The sequence below is a fragment of the Podarcis erhardii genome (genome assembly GCF_964252035.2).
Source record: "Podarcis erhardii genome assembly, chromosome: 11".
Taxonomy (NCBI): domain Eukaryota; kingdom Metazoa; phylum Chordata; class Lepidosauria; order Squamata; family Lacertidae; genus Podarcis; species Podarcis erhardii.
In genome coordinates, this window is record NC_138501.1 from 9641148 (window position 1) to 9658678 (window position 17531).

The 17531-nt window shown below is 41.3% G+C and overlaps 1 protein-coding gene across 2 annotated transcripts in view; it reads right to left on the reverse strand.

Annotated features, from left to right (window-relative positions):
* Positions 1–2152: 2152 nt before the first annotated feature.
* The window catches only part of LOC309352187 (cryptic protein-like), an 87343-nt gene continuing 71964 nt past the window's right edge, over positions 2153–17531 (reverse strand). For both annotated transcript variants that reach the window (XM_081880609.1, XM_081880608.1), the window contains exons 5-10: positions 8727–8857; positions 7803–7852; positions 7533–7706; positions 5229–5343; positions 4435–4535; positions 2153–2604 (exon numbers count right to left, since the gene is read on the reverse strand). In XM_081880609.1, coding sequence (XP_081736735.1) covers positions 2483–2604; positions 4435–4535; positions 5229–5343; positions 7533–7706; positions 7803–7852; positions 8727–8749 — 585 coding nt within the window. In that variant the 5' untranslated portion in view covers positions 8750–8857 and the 3' untranslated portion in view covers positions 2153–2482. The remainder of the gene's footprint in view (positions 2605–4434; positions 4536–5228; positions 5344–7532; positions 7707–7802; positions 7853–8726; positions 8858–17531) is intronic.

Here is a 17531-nt window from a genome sequence, read left to right on the forward strand (position 1 = left end):
CACAAATGCAGCCTTGAGGGAAGCTGTGCACAGACTGCAAGCAATAAATAAATCAACAAAAGCACGTTAATTGTGTTATAAACTGATCGTGGGGTGGGGAAGAGCAGAACTAAATCAACGTACTCTAAATATTTCATTTATTCCCTCTATTGCTGCATCCTCATGCATTCATGCCTAACCTGGCGCCTAGTAGTGAAACGGGTGCCAAGATGTCTGCTTCCCTATAAACAATGGTTGCAGGGCAAGCCAATAGCTTTTCCCTCAACAAAGGGCAACAGTAGTGTAACTTGGCTAATTTCTAGAGGGAAGGAAAGATTATATCAATGTGCCTGGCTGTGGTCAGAGGGAAAATGACAGCTATCTTGAACAAGAAATTCCTTGACAGATCAACTACAGATGCAAAACACACTGTGCACATTTACAGGCTCAAGTCTGGCTTTTAGAAATACATCTACCAGGAGTTTAAAAACAAATTTCAAGTAAAGTCCAAGTGAGAGTATCTAATATAATTCAAGAGTTTCACTGTACATAGCCCAAAAATCATATATGAGTATTTTCTCCAGATTATGGGAAGGACTGTTTGTAAAAAACAAGACAAAACAATTTCACAGCATGATAAAAATGTGTTCTATAGGCTACTCAAGGATAGCAAATTTCAGCAAATTAAGCCCTCTGCCACCAAAAGTCTGTGCTTGTGTCCACACTGGCTGATGTTTAAATTGAAAGGAAAAATCAAATGGATGTTCAGGCTTCTGTAGTTCCAATAATATAAGCCACCCAGAAAGTTTGTTGAAGTGTGGCATATAAAATGGGCAACATTAAAACACGACAAAACTGCTCATTTATTGGAAATTGCCTGCAAGGAACGGATGATGTGGGTTTTCTCATGCATCCCACGCGAAACATATTTTTTTATTATTTATTACAAATAAATATGCTTAGCATGGAATTTTAAGTTTATAGTTAGCTGGTGCATTGGACTGATATACTGTCTGCTTGTGTGATCTGTGTGGAAAAGGAATGGCAGTTTGGAATGGATTGAAGGAAGCCTTCAAAAGCAGCGATGCAAATTTGCCCTAACTCAGGATGCTTGAAGAGTCTGTGGATGCTGATAGGAACTGACCTCACTAGCCTGTAGATTTCAGCTACCCGCTGGCTTTTGCACTTCCCAAATGTCCTGACGCAATTCGCAGCTCAAAACAGTGTCTCAAAATGCAATTAGAATGCAAGTTTTCATGCAAAGTTCCAAGTTTCATTTAATGGGGAAATGGGACAGAACTGACATATGATTGAACACATGCAAACGAGATGAGTACTGAAAATAGATTGGTTCATTAATGTTCCATAAGTTTTGTTTTATTCTTTCAAGGAAAAGAAAGTTCCAGAATATACACATTTACTGTTTCCAGCACCTAAGCGATAGAAAATACATTTTTCTTCCACTGGAAGAGTCAACACTTCAGAATAAAGAACTGCTTAAATCAGATTTAAACAGAAGTTAACAAAAATCGGCATTAATGCATTATAGTGCTTTTCCATTAACAAACACTAGTTTAATACTGGGGCTAATCTATGAAGCAGTTGTTAGCCACCGTAGGGCTTGCACTTCACAAGGGATAACTTTATGACTAGCTATTCCAGCATCTCACTGGTTCTTCTGAGATGCTCAGAACAGGACTTCTGAGACCAATTTTAGGACCTAGTGCAACAACCAGCCCCAATCCTTCTGAGTCAAAGCAGCATGTCCTTTTTAGATTTAGCAATCTTATATCAGAGAGTAGAAAATATGATCTAAGGAGTTAAGTACAAATAAGTTTTATGGTATTAATGGTAAGATAAGGTTAAAATAAATTAAGATAATTTTATGACAGAAAACAGAGAAAGATGGAATGGATTTGCTGAAATAATTAATAACTAGAATACAAAAAAGGGAGGTGTGAGGAGGTCGATGAAACAAGTAAATGAAAGACAAAGAAATGGAAAAATTGGATGTGTTTTCAACTGTTTTTGCTTTTATTTTTGTTCTGGATGTATTGTTTTCTTGTTTTTGTTTTCTTCTTCTTTTTTATGTATTGTAAATATTTTTTCTTTTTTCTGAAATCTTTAAACTTTTAATAAATATTATGTTTTTAAAAAATAGATTTAGCAATCTGACCGACATCAGAATGGGAAACCTACGGCCTTCCCAGATATGGTTGGGCTCCAACAGCATCTGGAAACCTGCAGGTTCCTGATCCTTGGAAGCAAAAATGTTAAGTTTCAGCCCCTCTTTACTTCTTGAGCAATTTTCTGTGGACATTGCAGAAGTGAGGTTTGTTGAGTTTACTGTGAAAGTTGAACTGGGAGTTTAAAACAACAACTGGCACTATAAATTTTATATATAGCACTGTCCTTTGTTTTAGCGTTTAGTCTTCCTTCTTTTGAAGGGCAAGCACCATCATAAGGCAAATCATGGTTATGAATACCAGTCTTAAAAGAGTTTTCACAACAGGTAGAGCAGTCCACAGAGTGCAAAGAACCAGCCTAGGAAGAAGCAGCCCATTGTTTTCTTTAATCTTTGGCCATTTGAAAGTAAATGGATCCATTCCTCTTCCTCGCTTACAGCTGAGAAACAAAATAGAAATGGTTAGTTTGTTAACAGGGGGACCTCTCTGCAAAGAATTTCAACAGATTGTGCAATTTCCTCTGCTTCTTTGCAAGTACTTAAGCTAAAGCTAACATCTGTTGGAAGCCAATCACAGATCCCATTCTCAGTTGAGAGGTGCAAATGCGGACCTCTTTGTGAGCCAACTTATCAGCTCTTGCAGGCATTAATCACAGCATAATCAAATGTAAATATAAACCACAAGGAAGTTAATAGAATGCCTTTTATTTTTAACCCTTTTCTCACAAGTAAAGGAAATAGATTAATACCCCAAACCTACAAGGATCACATATATTACACTGGAACTTCTAAGTTTAAAGCCATACTCTTTCCTAAACCATTTATAGGGAGGAAAAAATACTGAACACTCTGATTAGTGGGGCTACCTTTCAAAATAAAGGCATTAAGAATGGAGATTCCCAAGCTAGTTAATGCTGGAGACAGTCCTTCTGTACTTTTAACAGCCTCAGGACAGACAGAAATTCAACTAGGGAAGTTCTTCCCCGAAATAACATCTTCTCCTGCTCCTTACAATGCACTTAATTGAACTGGGAGAATCATTATTTAGTGGGGGATGTATTAAGGATCACGCTTTTAGCATATATTTTACATATAACTAGCAGTCAAGCAAGTGTGGAGTTAGTTCCTGATGTAGCCTAATTGCTCAATGAACTTTGTTAAGATAAGACATTTAAATAACAGATACACATAACTGACTGGCTTTCATAGATTTCTGAGGCCAGAAGGGATCATTATGCTAAAATTTAATCTGAACTACTCCAACACGGGTAAAGCCATGGTTTTCCCAGTAGTCGTGTATGGAAGTGAGAGGTGGACCATAAAGAAGAATTGATGCTTTTGAATTATGGTGCTGGAGGAGACTCATGAGAGTCCCATGGACTGCAAGAAGATCAAACCTATCCATTCTGAAGGAAATCAGCCCTGAGTGCTCACTGGAAGAACAGATCCTGAAGCTGAGGCTCCAATACTTTGGCCACCTCATGAAAAGAGAAGACTCCCAGGAAAAGACCTTGATGTTGGGAAAGATGGAGGGCAGAAGGAGAAGGGGACGAAGGGGACGACAGAGGACGGGATGGTTGGACAGTGTTCTCGAAGCTACCAGCATGACAAAACAAATTCCTTCCAGTAGCACCTTAAAGACCAACTAAGTCAGTTCTTGGAATGAGCTTTCGTGTGCATGCACACTTCTTCAGATACTTCTTCAGGTATCTGAAGAAGTGTGCATGCACACGAAAGCTCATTCCAAGAACTGACTTAGTTGGTCTTTAAGGTGCTACTGGAAGGAATTTGTTTTGTTTTGACTATGGCAGACCAACACGGCTACCTATCTGTAACTACCAGCATGAGTTTGACCAAACTGCGGGAGGCAGTGGAAGACAGGAGTGCCTGGTGTGCTCTGCTCCATGGGGTCACGAAGAGTTGGACACGACTAAATGACTAAACAACAATAACACTCCAACATGACCCATTCCTTAAATTGCTCTACATGCCTATATTTTGTTGGCAAGAAACCTTTTGAGCCTTATTTTCTGCTTCCATCAAATATTCAGCTAGAGGGATAGGAAAATTTAAAACTAGGAATAGGGGAAAGTTCCCCAGTGTTATGGTATGTTGTGACATTTTATTTGGAAGTGTTTCAAATAGCTTGGAGAAAGGAAGCTACATTGAAATAACCTTTGTTGCTAAGCTCACTGGTGACAAGTCAGAATGATGAAGGACCATCAATATATAGCAAATTAGCAAAACAATAGATTGAAGTTTCACCTTACCACAGTTTCGTGGAGATAGACAGTGCAGTTCACCAAAAGCACACCGACAAAGATGGCAACTCTTTCGTATCCACTGTCCGTGTTTGAACACGCCACAGTTGCTGCCAAGGACAGATCAGAAGGTTCAGAATTAATTAATATCGACATGTTATCATCATCAACATCATCATCATTAAAACAGCAGCATAGGAAAAACTTAAACCCAGGCCAGCAGTCCACAGAAAACATAACATAAAATAATAAGCAATTCTGGTTTAGAAATCCTGCTCTGTCTTCCATCCTAAACATGCCAAAGAGCACCAGCCTCCAGTGAGCAGTACAAAGGTAAGGTAAAGGTAAAGGGACCCCTGACCATCAGGTCCAGTTGCGGATGACTCTGGGGTTGCGGCGCTCATCTCGCTTTATTGGCCGAGGGAGCCGGCGTACAGCTTCCGGGTCATGTGGCCAGCATGACTAAGCTGTCTTGGCGAACCAGAGCAGTGCATCGTTTACCTTCCCGCTGGAGCAGTACCTATTTATCTATATGCACTTTGACGTGCTTTCGAACTGCTAGGTTGGCAGGAGCAGGGACCGAGCAACGGGAGCTCACCCCGTCACGGGGATTCGAACCGCCAGTCTTCTGATCGGCAAGTCCTAGGCTCTGTGGTTTAACCCACAGTGCCACCCGTGCCTCCCCTCCTCTGTGTCTGCTGCATCAAAAGCTTTTCCATTGAATTCGCTGTTCTTTTCCCCAGCAATTGACCTTAATTATAAACAAACCACATCTCTCCATGTCTCCCAGTCAGTTTCCTTACCTCTTTCTTTGATCATATTCACAGTATCTGCCAGTGAAGTGTTGGGGGCATGCACAGAAGCTGCCCAGGATGCACGTTCCTCCATTTTGACAGCAATCCCGCTTCAGTGTTTTACCTGGAAGTGAATAATTCCACGGTTTACTAAGAAGCAGACCCTCTTTGAACCTACATTCTCACTTGTTCCACCAAGTCTCCCTGGCTGCCAAAGATCTGATTTTTATTGGCCTTGAGGGGACAATAAAATTAGCTGCCTGTTAAGAGTGTTTGCTCAGTTAAGCCCAGTTTGTTTAGATAAGGATTAAAAGCACACTACCAGGGATTACTCAGTGGCCAGGCAGCAACCCCCTGGCATGTCTCTGTTGAAGAAGCTTGTGGACTTCATATAAGTCCACTTTCCCAGAAGCAGACCTCACTCACCACTTAAATAAATGGGTTTTCTTTGAAAGTAGCATGACAGACATTTGCCAAAAAGAATGAAAGTCAGATTTTTCTTATGACCCTCTAACAAATGTTTGTGAAACAACGACTGGTCCTGGATTTGCAGATTACTGATGGGTTATAGTTTAGCTCAGGGGTCAGCAAACTTTTTCAGCAGGGGGCTGGTTCACTGTCCCTCAGACCTTGTGCGGGGCCGGACTATATTTTTGTGGGGGAAATGAATGAATTCCTATGCCCCACAAACAACCCAGAGATGCATTTTGAATAAAAGCACACATTCTATTCATGTAAAAGCACCAGGCAGGCCCCACAAATAATCCAGAGATGCATTTTAAATAAAAGGACACATTCTACTCATGTAAAAACACGCTAATTTCTGGATCGTCCGTGGGCTGGATTTAGAAGGCGATTGGGCCAGATCTGGCCCCCGGGCCTTAGTTTGCCTACCCATGGTTTAGCTGAACACAATGAACTGAAATAAAATTAACAAGCACATGGCCTTGTTTTTATGTGACATTAATAGCAGAATAACATCTCATGCTCTTCTATTATCTCTGGCTAGAAAGAGTATTTCTGATATAGCTCAATATAGCTCAATGATTGACCTAAGCCATAAACATATTACATGGGAACTGTAGCACTTTCCTGTAAGAACATTGTGGTCCAGCGCCAAGGGCCTTCTGGTGGTTGCCTCACTGCAAGAAGCAAAGTTACAGGAAACCAGGCAGAGGGCCTTCTCGGTAGTGGCCCGCCCCGTGGAACGCCCTCCCATCAGATGTCAAGGAGATAAAGAACTACACAACTTTTACAAGACATCTGAAGGCAGCCCTGTTTAGGGAAGTTTTTAATGTTTGATGTTTTATTGTATTTTTAATATTTTATTGGAAGCTGCCCAGAGTGGCTCGGGAATAAATAATAAAATAATAGAAATAATTATTATTATTATTATTATTATTATTATTATTATTATTATTATCCTGTTCAGATATATATAGGTAAAGGTCCAGTCGTGACCGACTCTGGGGTTGCGGCGCTCATCTCGCTTTATTGGCCAAGTGGTCATGTTGCCAGCATGACTAAGCCGCTTCTGGCGAACCAGAGCAGTGCACGGAAACGCCGTTTCCCACCAGAGCGGTACCTATTTATCTACTTGCACTTTGACGTGCTTTCGAACTGCTAGGTTGGCAGGAGCAGGGACCGAGCAACAGGAGCTCACCCCGTCGCGGGGATTTGAACCACCGACCTTCTGATCGGCAAGCCCTAGGCTCTGTGGTGTAACCCACAGCGCCACCCGCGTCCCCCTGTTCAGATATACAACAGCATAAAAACTGCTTGAACCACCATAAAATATAGCCACAGAATTGGCACCCATGAACATTTGAGTATTAAATTAGATATGGCACAAGGGTTGGGGTTAATTGACAGCAGATTCCCAATGGACACATGTGCATTTATTACATTTTTATCCCACCCTTCCTGCAAGGAGCTTTAGAGATGTCCCTCAGTTTAGTCTCACAACAACCCTGTGAGCTAGGATAGCTTAAAAATTAGGCTGCAATCCTGAAAACACTTAGGTAGAAAGAAGCCCCATTGAACACAATGGGTTTTACCTCCAGGTAAACATATCTGGGATTGCATTCCCAGGAAGTTTGGTGGCAGAGCAAGGATTTGAGCTTGGGCCTCCTTTGCTCAAGACTATATACATTTCAAAACTCTATACCAGACTTTTTGTCTCTGCTATTTCTGCAAATACAGATGGCTGGGACCAGTTGGAATCCAATGACATCGCAAGGGCCACAGGCCATCTCTGCAGTATATAATGATTGTTTTGGCAGCATAAAGATGGCAAATGACATTGTTACCTACTTTCAGTAAGACCAATGAAAGGCACTATTGGCTTATTGAGCTGTTTCCTGCTCTCATAACTCTGGTTCATCTCATTGAAGATATTTAATGTTGTGAGTTGGTCTCTGACGTTATCCTTTGGGACTGTGGCATCAGCAATTTCTCCAGTATCCTGTATTTGCTCTTGCCTGGACCCTTATAGAAGACAAGGTGATAAAAAAATAAGATGGTATAGGTTTGTGGTTGAGACAAAAAAAAAAAAAAAAGACATTAGAAGAAGGAGCTTCTCACCTTTTCCAAAGTGAATGCTTTGCAAGGCCAGAGTCACTGCTAAAATAAACCTAGAAATGCAAAATCAGAAGAAATAGTTTATATAGAAAAGGGCTTGAGAGAAAGGTACATGCCAAGGCATGTCTACTCAGAAGTAAATCCCATTTAATTCAATGGGACATGACTCCCAGGTACTTTATTTAGTAAAAAGGTTTTCATGCTCTTTTTTCATTTACAAACAAGAAACACCAAAGTAGTTCATAATAAACTCAAACAATATCCCATAAAATGTCTCATGGTGTAAGTTAGTACATAGGAATGTCACCTTAATCATAAGGTAAAGAATGCAATACTAAACACACTGTGTGACAATCGGCATAAGTCATACTCAAGAGTAGACCAACTAAAAACACTTAAATGCATTGATTGCAATGGCTCTGCTCTAATAATGTCTTAGATAGCTAGCACCCACTAAGGAGTGAGGCCCCAATCCTCTTGCTGCTTACCTGGGAGTAAGCCCCATTGAACTCAGCGGGACTTACTTCTGAGTAGACATGCTTTTGTACTGTGCTGCAAGCCAAAACTAAATTCAATGAGACTTCAAGCTGAGAATCTTACTCTTCAAAACTAGAGTAAAGCAGCTGAATGGCTCAGCCACCACTGTTGCCAAATGAAGGATGCTATCCTGCACATCCATGGAATCCTAGTTTAACAGCTGCATTCTGTTTCATAATATCACCAGGGCAGCTGCTTCCTAAATACATTTGTAGTCTAATTAGTAAAGCCTTCTACAGCTCTGTCAATTACCATTTACTCTCGCTGGAGCCAAATAGCAAGCTTTTGTGTGTCTAAAATTTGCTTAGAATTTGCCTCTGTGCATGCAAAGATTGAGAAGGTGTCTCCTTGAAGTCAAGGCAGTTATAGGAGAAAAAAAAGCAGACTTACCTGGTGTTTTGTTTCCAATACATTTTCCTGTCGTTTTTTTTAAAGGACCTTTAGTTCCAATGCAGTTTGCAAGGGAGGGCTCTTTCGGCTGTTCTGTGTAGTTGCCTGTACTCCAAACATACAAGGAGTAACTATAGCAACAGAAAAAGGGCATATGTATGTATCTCTAGCCTAGAGCACCACAGGACAAATACACGGCTCCTAGTAGCTCCTCTGCTGGGAAATGCTTTGCAGAGGTACAACCCATCAGTTCTAATCTCTCTGAGCTGACTGGTTCCTACCCCTCCCCAAGATACATAAACACTTCTGGCTGGAGGGGGAGAAGTCACTCACAAGCACAGCAGGCGGTAAAGTTGATTCTTCACTAGGAATCTGCTTTAGCATTGGTCTTCACCTAGTGGGTGCAATGCTTTGCAACATCATCAACGTGAACGTGGTATCTCATCACCTGGGAATTAGACTGAGTCTAGCATATGGATTGCACAATATCTATCAGAAGACTTTAATGTATTTTTAATCTTTGTTGGAAGCCGCCCAGAGTGGCTGGGGAAACCCAGCCAGATTGGCAGGGTACAAATAATAAATTACTATTACTATTACTACTTTATGGCTATAACATCCAGCTTCAGTTACAGATAGGTAGCCGTGTTGGTCTGCCATAGTCAAAACAAAATAAAATTTTTTTCCTTCCAGTAGCACCTTAAAGACCAACTAAGTTAGTTCTTGGTATGAGCTTTCGTGTGCATGCACACTTCTTCAGATACATGTATCTGAAGAAGTGTGCATGCACACGAAAGCTCATACCAAGAACTAACTTAGTTGGTCTTTAAGGTGCTACTGGAAGGAAATTTTTTTTTTATTTTGATCCAGCTTCAATCTTTCTTCCTCCTCCTCCTCCTCCTCCTCTTCTTCTTCTTCTTGTCCTGCAACCGCTCCTTAACTTGTGTAGCATCTCGCCTGATGTAGAGTTGTGGAGAACTTTAAAGCACACCACATTTCCATGCCTTTTAGCTTGGTCCTGCTGAAGGCATTGCCCAACTCTGTTTTTTTCTTTCTGTTTGCTTAAATATTATTTTTAGAAAACAGGTCAAAAGACTGGAATACGGTGACCAGACACAAAACTGGAAAGGGGGACTCCAAAATTTAATAGTTGTATTGAAGGCAGGATTTTGGCAAGCTATAACTTGCCCCTCTTCTGCAAACGTGCTAAAGATACAGAGGTCCTATTTCGACCTTTGCATCTTACCACCATAGAGATGGAGAAAGATGGCCACATATAGGATAGCTTGGCTAGAGGACAGGTCACTTGTAAGTTGTTACTTAAAGGTAAAGGCACCCCTGACCATTAGGTCCAGTCGTGGCCGACTCTGGGGTTGCAGTGTTCATCTCGCTTTACTGGCTGAGGGAGCTGGCGTACAGCTTCCAGGTCATGCGGCCAGCATGACTAAGCCACTTCTGGCGAACCAGGGCAGCTCACAGAAACGCTGTTTACCTTCCCATGAGAGCGGTACCTATTTATCTAATTGCACTTTGATGTGCTTTCAAACTGCTAGGTTGGCAGGAGCAGGGACCGAGCAATGGGAGCTCACCCCGTCGTGGGGATTCGAACCACCAACCTTCTGATCAGCAAGCCCTAGGCTCTGTGTTTTAACTCACAGCGCCACCCGCATCCCAAGTTGTTACTTAGCTTTTCGCTTTTACCTGCATTTTACAAATTGACTTATTTACTTCACTTTTCCTTTAGATTCTGCTTTTCCTCCCTTGCGTTTCCCCCTCACAACAGCCACGTGACGTGGTTAGGCTGAAAAATAAACAACTGGCTCAAAGTTCCTCAGGGACCTTCATTGCTGAGTGGAGATTTGAACCCTGGGACTCCCACATCCCAGCCTGACATCCTAACCACTATACAGCACTGCCTGTCATAAAAAGGAGAGTGATTAAGAAGACTCTAGACAGGGAGCTGTTTCTGAAACACACCCAGTCATGAATCAGCTTGTCAAGGAAACTCCACGAAATGAATGGAACCAATATGCAGGCAGTGCTGGATTTCTATCTAAGCTAAACAAGCTATATCTCCCAAAAAAATTAAAGAAAAAAACCTGGATGTACATTTCCAAAATATAAGGTAAAAAACAAACAAAATAAAACCTACCTACAGCAACAGTGTTTTGTGTTATGTAGGCTCCTATGATGTAAGTAACGGGCCCCGCCTGCTAGCCTGCTCCCTAAAATATAACTGGTTTGCTCATTTCTTTATACAGTCTTACCTCGTGTTACGTTTGCTTTATGATATGTTTTTTCAGGTTGCATCCCGTGGCGACCCGGAAGTACCGGAAAGGGTTACTTCCGGGTTTTGCCACTCACACATGCACAGATGCGCAAAATGACGTCACGGGCATGCGCTGAAGCGGCGAATCATGATCCATGTGTGCGCAGACACGGATTGTGTTCCTTTCAGGTTGCGAATGGGGCTCCAGAATGGATTCATAAATTATCATATAGCATATAGGTAAAGGTAAAGGGACCCCTGACCATTAGGTCCAGTCGTGACCGACTCTGGGGTTGCGGCACTCATCTCGCTTTATTGGCTGAGGGAGCCAGCATGCAGCTTCCGGGTCATGTGGCCAGCATGACTAAGCCACTTCTGGCGAACCAGAGCAGCGCACAGAAGCGCCGTTTACCTTCCCGCCAGAGTGGTGCCTATTTATCTACTTGCACTTTGACGTGCTTTCGAACTGCTAGGTTGGCAGGAGCTGGGACCGATCAACGGGAGCTCACCCTGTCGTGGGGATTCGAACTGCCGACCTTCTGATTGGCAAGTCCAAGGCTCTGTGGTTTAACCCACAGCGCCATATTCAACACAAAAAACAGTGACAATTTGTTGTTGACAAAGGACAGCTGGACATATAAAGGGCCCCATTACCTTCAGTAGCTGAGGGCCTCATCAAACCTAAATCCGGCCCTGGGGTGAGGCGCTGCCTTCTTGCCCCACCCTTGATGTTGGCATGGCGGCTGCTGTTGGCATGGCTCCAGTGTTGGAGAAATGGCATTCAAAGGCCGCCCCCACCGTGTTGCAATAATGTGGGTGGGTAGGATCCCTGCTTGATCCAGGAGATAAAATTAGTACAGAGTGCTGCAGTATAGTTTCTGACAGGATTAAGACCCTGCCAGCAATATAGCACCTCTGCTCAAGAGATCTGCCCTCCTTGCTGATTAGCTCCTGGGCCAAGTTCAAGGTGTTAGGATTAGCAGCAACTTGGGACCAGTTTAATTGTGTGATTGCCTTATCCTGGCCACTTCGATCTGCAGAACTGTGACTGTTACAGGGTTTACATTATACTCATTTCACGATTACTGGAAATGATAACTGTAAAACTCTCTGCCTATTGGCAATGCTCTTTCCTGCTTAAAACATTGTTGAAACAAGCCTATCCAGGCAAGGAAAATGCTGGCACGTGATTTAATCTTTTTGCTTCCTCTTGATAACCATTATCTTTTGAATGTTTTGAAACACCTGCCTTAAACTTGCTTCTTGATAATTTTACTATTTTATTTTTTGGGTAAACCACTTTGAGGTGTTATTGCAATAAAGTGGCATATACATTTTGAGTTTTTGACACGTGACTAAACACAGTCATACCTCGGAGGTTGAACGCCTTGCAAGTCAAATGTTTGGCTCCCGAATGCCGCAAACCCGGAAGTGAGTGTTCTGGTTTGCGAACGTTCTTTGGAACCCAAACGTCTGATGTGGCTTCCACGGCTTCTGATTAGCTGCAGGAGCTTCCTGCAGCCAATCGGAAGCCGCACCTTGGTTTCCAAACATTTTGGAAGTTGAACTGACTTCCGGACCAGATTCTGTTCGACTTCCAAGGCATGACTGTAGTGGCAATGCTGCCATGTGGCTTCCTCTAGTCCTGAGCCTGGTGATGTATTGGCACTGGGCACTACACTGGGCACCTTCTCTCAGCCCCCAGGGCTGGTTGGCCCAAGATAAATCGTGACATGCTGCTGCCACTTCTGCTCTTCATTTGTTACACACACACACACACATACGCACACGCACACACACATATTTACAGTACTGTATATATACAGTATATATTTTGGGCTCCATGGTCATTTCAGATGGTGACAGCAGTCACGAAATTAAAAGACGCCTGCTTCTTGGGAGAAAAGCGATGACAAACCTAGACAGCATCTTAAAAAGCAGAGACATCACCTTGCCAACAAAGGTCCGTATGGTGATGTCTCTGCTTTTTAAGATGCTCACTTCCATACATCGCTACTGGGAGAACCATAGTGAGAGCTGGACCATAAAGAAGGCTGGTCGCCAAAGAGTTCATGCTTTTGAATTATGGTGCTGGAGGAGACTCTTGAGAGTCCCATGGACTGCCAGAAGATCAAACCTAGCCACTCTGAAGGAAATCAGCCCTGAGTGCTCACTGGAAGGACAGATCCTGAAAGCTGAGCCTCCAATACTTTGGCCACCTCACGAGAAGAGAAGACTCCCTGGAAAAGACCCTGATGTTGGGAAAGATGGAGGGCACAAGGAGAAGGGGACGACAGAGGACGAGATGGTTGGATAGAGTTCTTGAAGCTATGAACATGGGTTTGACGAAACTGCAGGAGGCAGTGGAAGACAGGAGTGCCTGGCGTGCTCTGGTCCATGGGGTCATGAAGAGTCGGACACAACTAAACGGCTAAACATTTTATATATATATACACATACACATACACATACACACACACACACACACACACACACACACGTATATGTATATGTATATGTATATGTATATGTATATGTGTATATATATATATTGAGTCCTAGCTTTCTTATCTACATTTTTTTGCTGGGGTATATACTACAGTATTACTGTACTAATGAACGCATTTATTCTCTTGGCTCCTCCACTCTTCCCTGTGTTTTTAAAGCACTGGCAACTTTCTAAGGACAAGCATTACAGACCTATTTGGTCTGGTAAGTTTTGCTTACTCAGAGGACAGTTTGCCTATTCCTTCAAATACATCTCGGTCTTGTTTTTCAACAGATGTTTTGCCTGATTTTCTCGTAGCCCAGAAATGGTTATCGACTTAGCTTGCTTCTTCAGTTTCACTTCCAGCTCACGTTCACCTCCACTGGGAACTATATTTGTAGCCTTCCACATTTTAAAACCTCCAATACATTGTGCTTATCATTTCAGCCTATTCAAGTAAGTGAACATGAGAAATAGCATTTACCCGTATTCCTATGCTTGTTTCATAATGGAGGGGCTCTGTCAATATTTATTTATTTATCATATTTTATGCTGTCATTTGATATACACTTTGAAAGTGTTGTACAATATAAAAATGCTAAAACCAATTGCCTTTTACTGTGCAAGGGGGGAAATGCAGGTATGCAGATATGAATGAACTTTATTACGGTCACAGACCAGGATTAAGAAAAACATATAGATAAAATAGCAGTTGGGATTTTTGACCGATAATTGTTAGGGCAAATGAGGACAAGGAAACAGGCATAAAACATCCGAATAAAATATAAAATTAAACACAGATAATGGATAGATAAAAAACTAATAATTAAAATAGATAAGAGCTAAAAACCAACAAACACACACAGTTAAAACAGCCGTAAGAGCATAAGAACTGAAAGACTCGCAGATAAAACAACTATAAGAGGCTGCAGAGTAGAAGCCTCTTAAATAGGGGACACTCACAACATTAAAAACTGCTGTGCAAATATGGTTAAAACAGACAATTGAAACAATATACAACACTAAATTTAGAAACAATGTGCAACAATAAACTGGTATGCAGATATTTTCCCTTGGTGGAACAAAAATCAGCCACTTTACTATTTTACTCTACAGCAAGGATAGAAAACTTGTGGCTCTCCAGATATTGATGAACATCATCCCAGACAATTGGCCACACGAGCTGAAGAGTATGGCTGAAAGCCAAAATCATCTGGAAGCAGCTATCTACAGCTCTGCACAGCACTGTAAATTTTAAAAAGTATGGACAAGCTACCTGTGACTGAAGACCAGAATATGCACCTTGCACTTCAAGATGCCTCTGCAGCAGTTTTCTCCATTAGAATTATTTCCATCTAAATTTGATTTTTAAACATAAAAATAAAAATGACTGGCTCTTCTTTTTCATTTTTGTCCAGTTTATATCTGTAACAGACACACAGCTGTGTGGGACTACCACATTTTCTTTCTTTTTTTTCTCTTTTAAAATGTGGGGTTTATTGGGTTGTTTTTTTAATTTTGCTTATATATTTTGTGGTTTCATATTCTGATTTTGTTCTGTGAACCTGAGACCTTCGGGTATAGGGTGGTATATAAATTCAGCAATAAAAATATAAATAAATAAAAATAATAAGTGCACCAGCACACTAGTCTGGACGTTTCCTGCCTCTATTTTTTTTTTTAAAAAATAATATTTATTAAATTTTCAATAAGAAAAAGGTTACAAAAATGATAAAAGGAAAAAACAAAAAATACAAATTACAGAAAAAATAAAAACAGTTAAAAATAAGTCCCTTTTTCTATATCTTACAATTCATTTACTTATTTTCATGACTTCCTCACACCTCCCTTTTTTGTATTCCAGTTCAGATAGTTAATTCAGCAAATCCTTACCCTCTTTGTTTTATCTTAGTTCTTTATCTTCACATATTATAACTTTATATTTTCATCTAATATCAATCCCTTTTTACATATTCCTGTTTAACCTTATTACTAAAACCGCTTCGTTTCATTCCAACATCATTTTAACATTCAATAATTTTACAATGTTTCTGTAAATAATCTTTAAATTTCTTCCAATCTTCTTCCACCAACTCTTCTCCCTGGTCTCAGATTCTGCCAGTCATTTCCGGGGACTACCACATTTTCTGCCCTCCCTGCTGAGTTTGTTTCTCTAATATTGAACCAATAGAGTGCAATACTCTGTGGTTGGTATTCAGCTAAGCTTTACTCAGAGTAAAACATGAACATGACTAACTTAGGTTCATTAATTTTAACAGATCTACTCTAATTAAAACTTAGTTGAATACCACCCAGCATATCCATCCCTTTTGTTGAGGGAAGTGTAAGAGCCAAGAGCACAGATGAAATACAAATGAGTTAGGGAATGATTAATCTCAGGTTATTTTCCTCTCAGGACTGTAGTATTATTTAGCTCTAGTTAATGACTGATGATGTGATTGTGTATTAGACATCAACGTTGCACTTATAACTAATATATTTATAAGTTGTATAGTATTATAATGTATGAAATATGTTTATATTTCTATGTTACATTTGTGATGAAGTTTCTTAAAAACACACTCTTTAATAAAGGAAGAAACCCTGAAGAGAAACATATAAAAGAACCAGAGCTCTCTCTCCGTATCCAAAGCTTATATTTGCCCTCACAATACTGTAATTGAAGGCAGAACAAACAGGGAAACAGCACAGTTATTAGTTTTCAGGAGAGATAATCTTTATTTAAATGCTATTTCTGACCTGGGTATATTCCTAATACAAAGACTCCTAGTCCTACAGGTATATTAAAAATAGTATGTGTGTGTGTGAATAATAGATGAAATTTCACACTTGATGCCATTTGCTAAGATCAGAAGGCTGACTTAACTGAAAGGCAACAGTAAAACAACTGGGAAATGTTTCTCACCCTGTTGCCCCGTTCTGTTCCTTCCTTTTCATGGCATGCACCCCAAAATGGTATAGGCATTAAGCCAACAGATGTAGAATGCATTCCCTTGACTGGCCTGCAAAAAAGTTTGGCACTAAACTGCTGAATGGCTTCCAATATTTGGTGTCAAGAAAGTCCATCAGAAAGCGATTGCTGGGGCTCTCTCCTCCACCTTTATCAGAAGCAAGATAAGACTGGAGACATTAAGGAACTGGCCCTGGAAATTTCAATCAAGCTTTATTTACAGTGCTGCAAGGTTAAACACTGCAAACTGGAAGCGATCCTTCCTCTTTGTTTTTGCAGTGCTTTAGCATAATAGGATTGTCAGAGCAAAGCTGGACCTGGCATGCATGACCGATTAACCCTGGAACCCACTGATGTTGCAATGGTCAGCTTATCACAACCGCCTGCAATTATTACTCAAAGGAAACTTATGGTACCTTAAGGAATGGCATCCATCTCCCATGTGCCCTTTCTGTAATTGCCACCCTGGCAAGATGTGAAAGGGGTGGCAACAAGAAGAACAGCCTTTGTGGGTGTGTTGCTCTGAATATGGACAGCCTTTCCAAGGAGGCTTGCCTGACATCCACATCTTAGACACTAAGCAAAACCTGTATAGTTCAACCCAGATCTTTTTCTTAACTTGCTGAAGTCTGTCTTCCTTAGGTAAAGGTAAAGGGACCCCTGACCATTAGGTCCAGTAGTGGCTGACTCTGGGGTTGCGGTGCTCATCTCGCTTTATTGGCCAAGGGAGCCGGCGTACAGCTTCTGGGTCATGTGGCCAGCATGACTAAGCCACTTCTGGTGAACCAGAGAAGGGCACGGAAACGTCGTTTACCTTCCCGCCATTTACCTATTTATCTACTTGTACTTTGATATGCTTTTGAACTGCTAGGTTGGCAGAAGCAGGGACTGAGCAACGGGAGCTCACCCCCATCACGGGGATTTGAGCCACCAACCTTCTGATCAGCAAGTCCTAGACCCGTGTCTTCCTTGCCAGTATTTAAATGTGAGATCTCTCTTTTTGGATGGAGGGTGGTACAAACTTGTCTTAAAAACACAAAAAGGAAGGAAGGAATCATTATTCACAACTATGAGAAC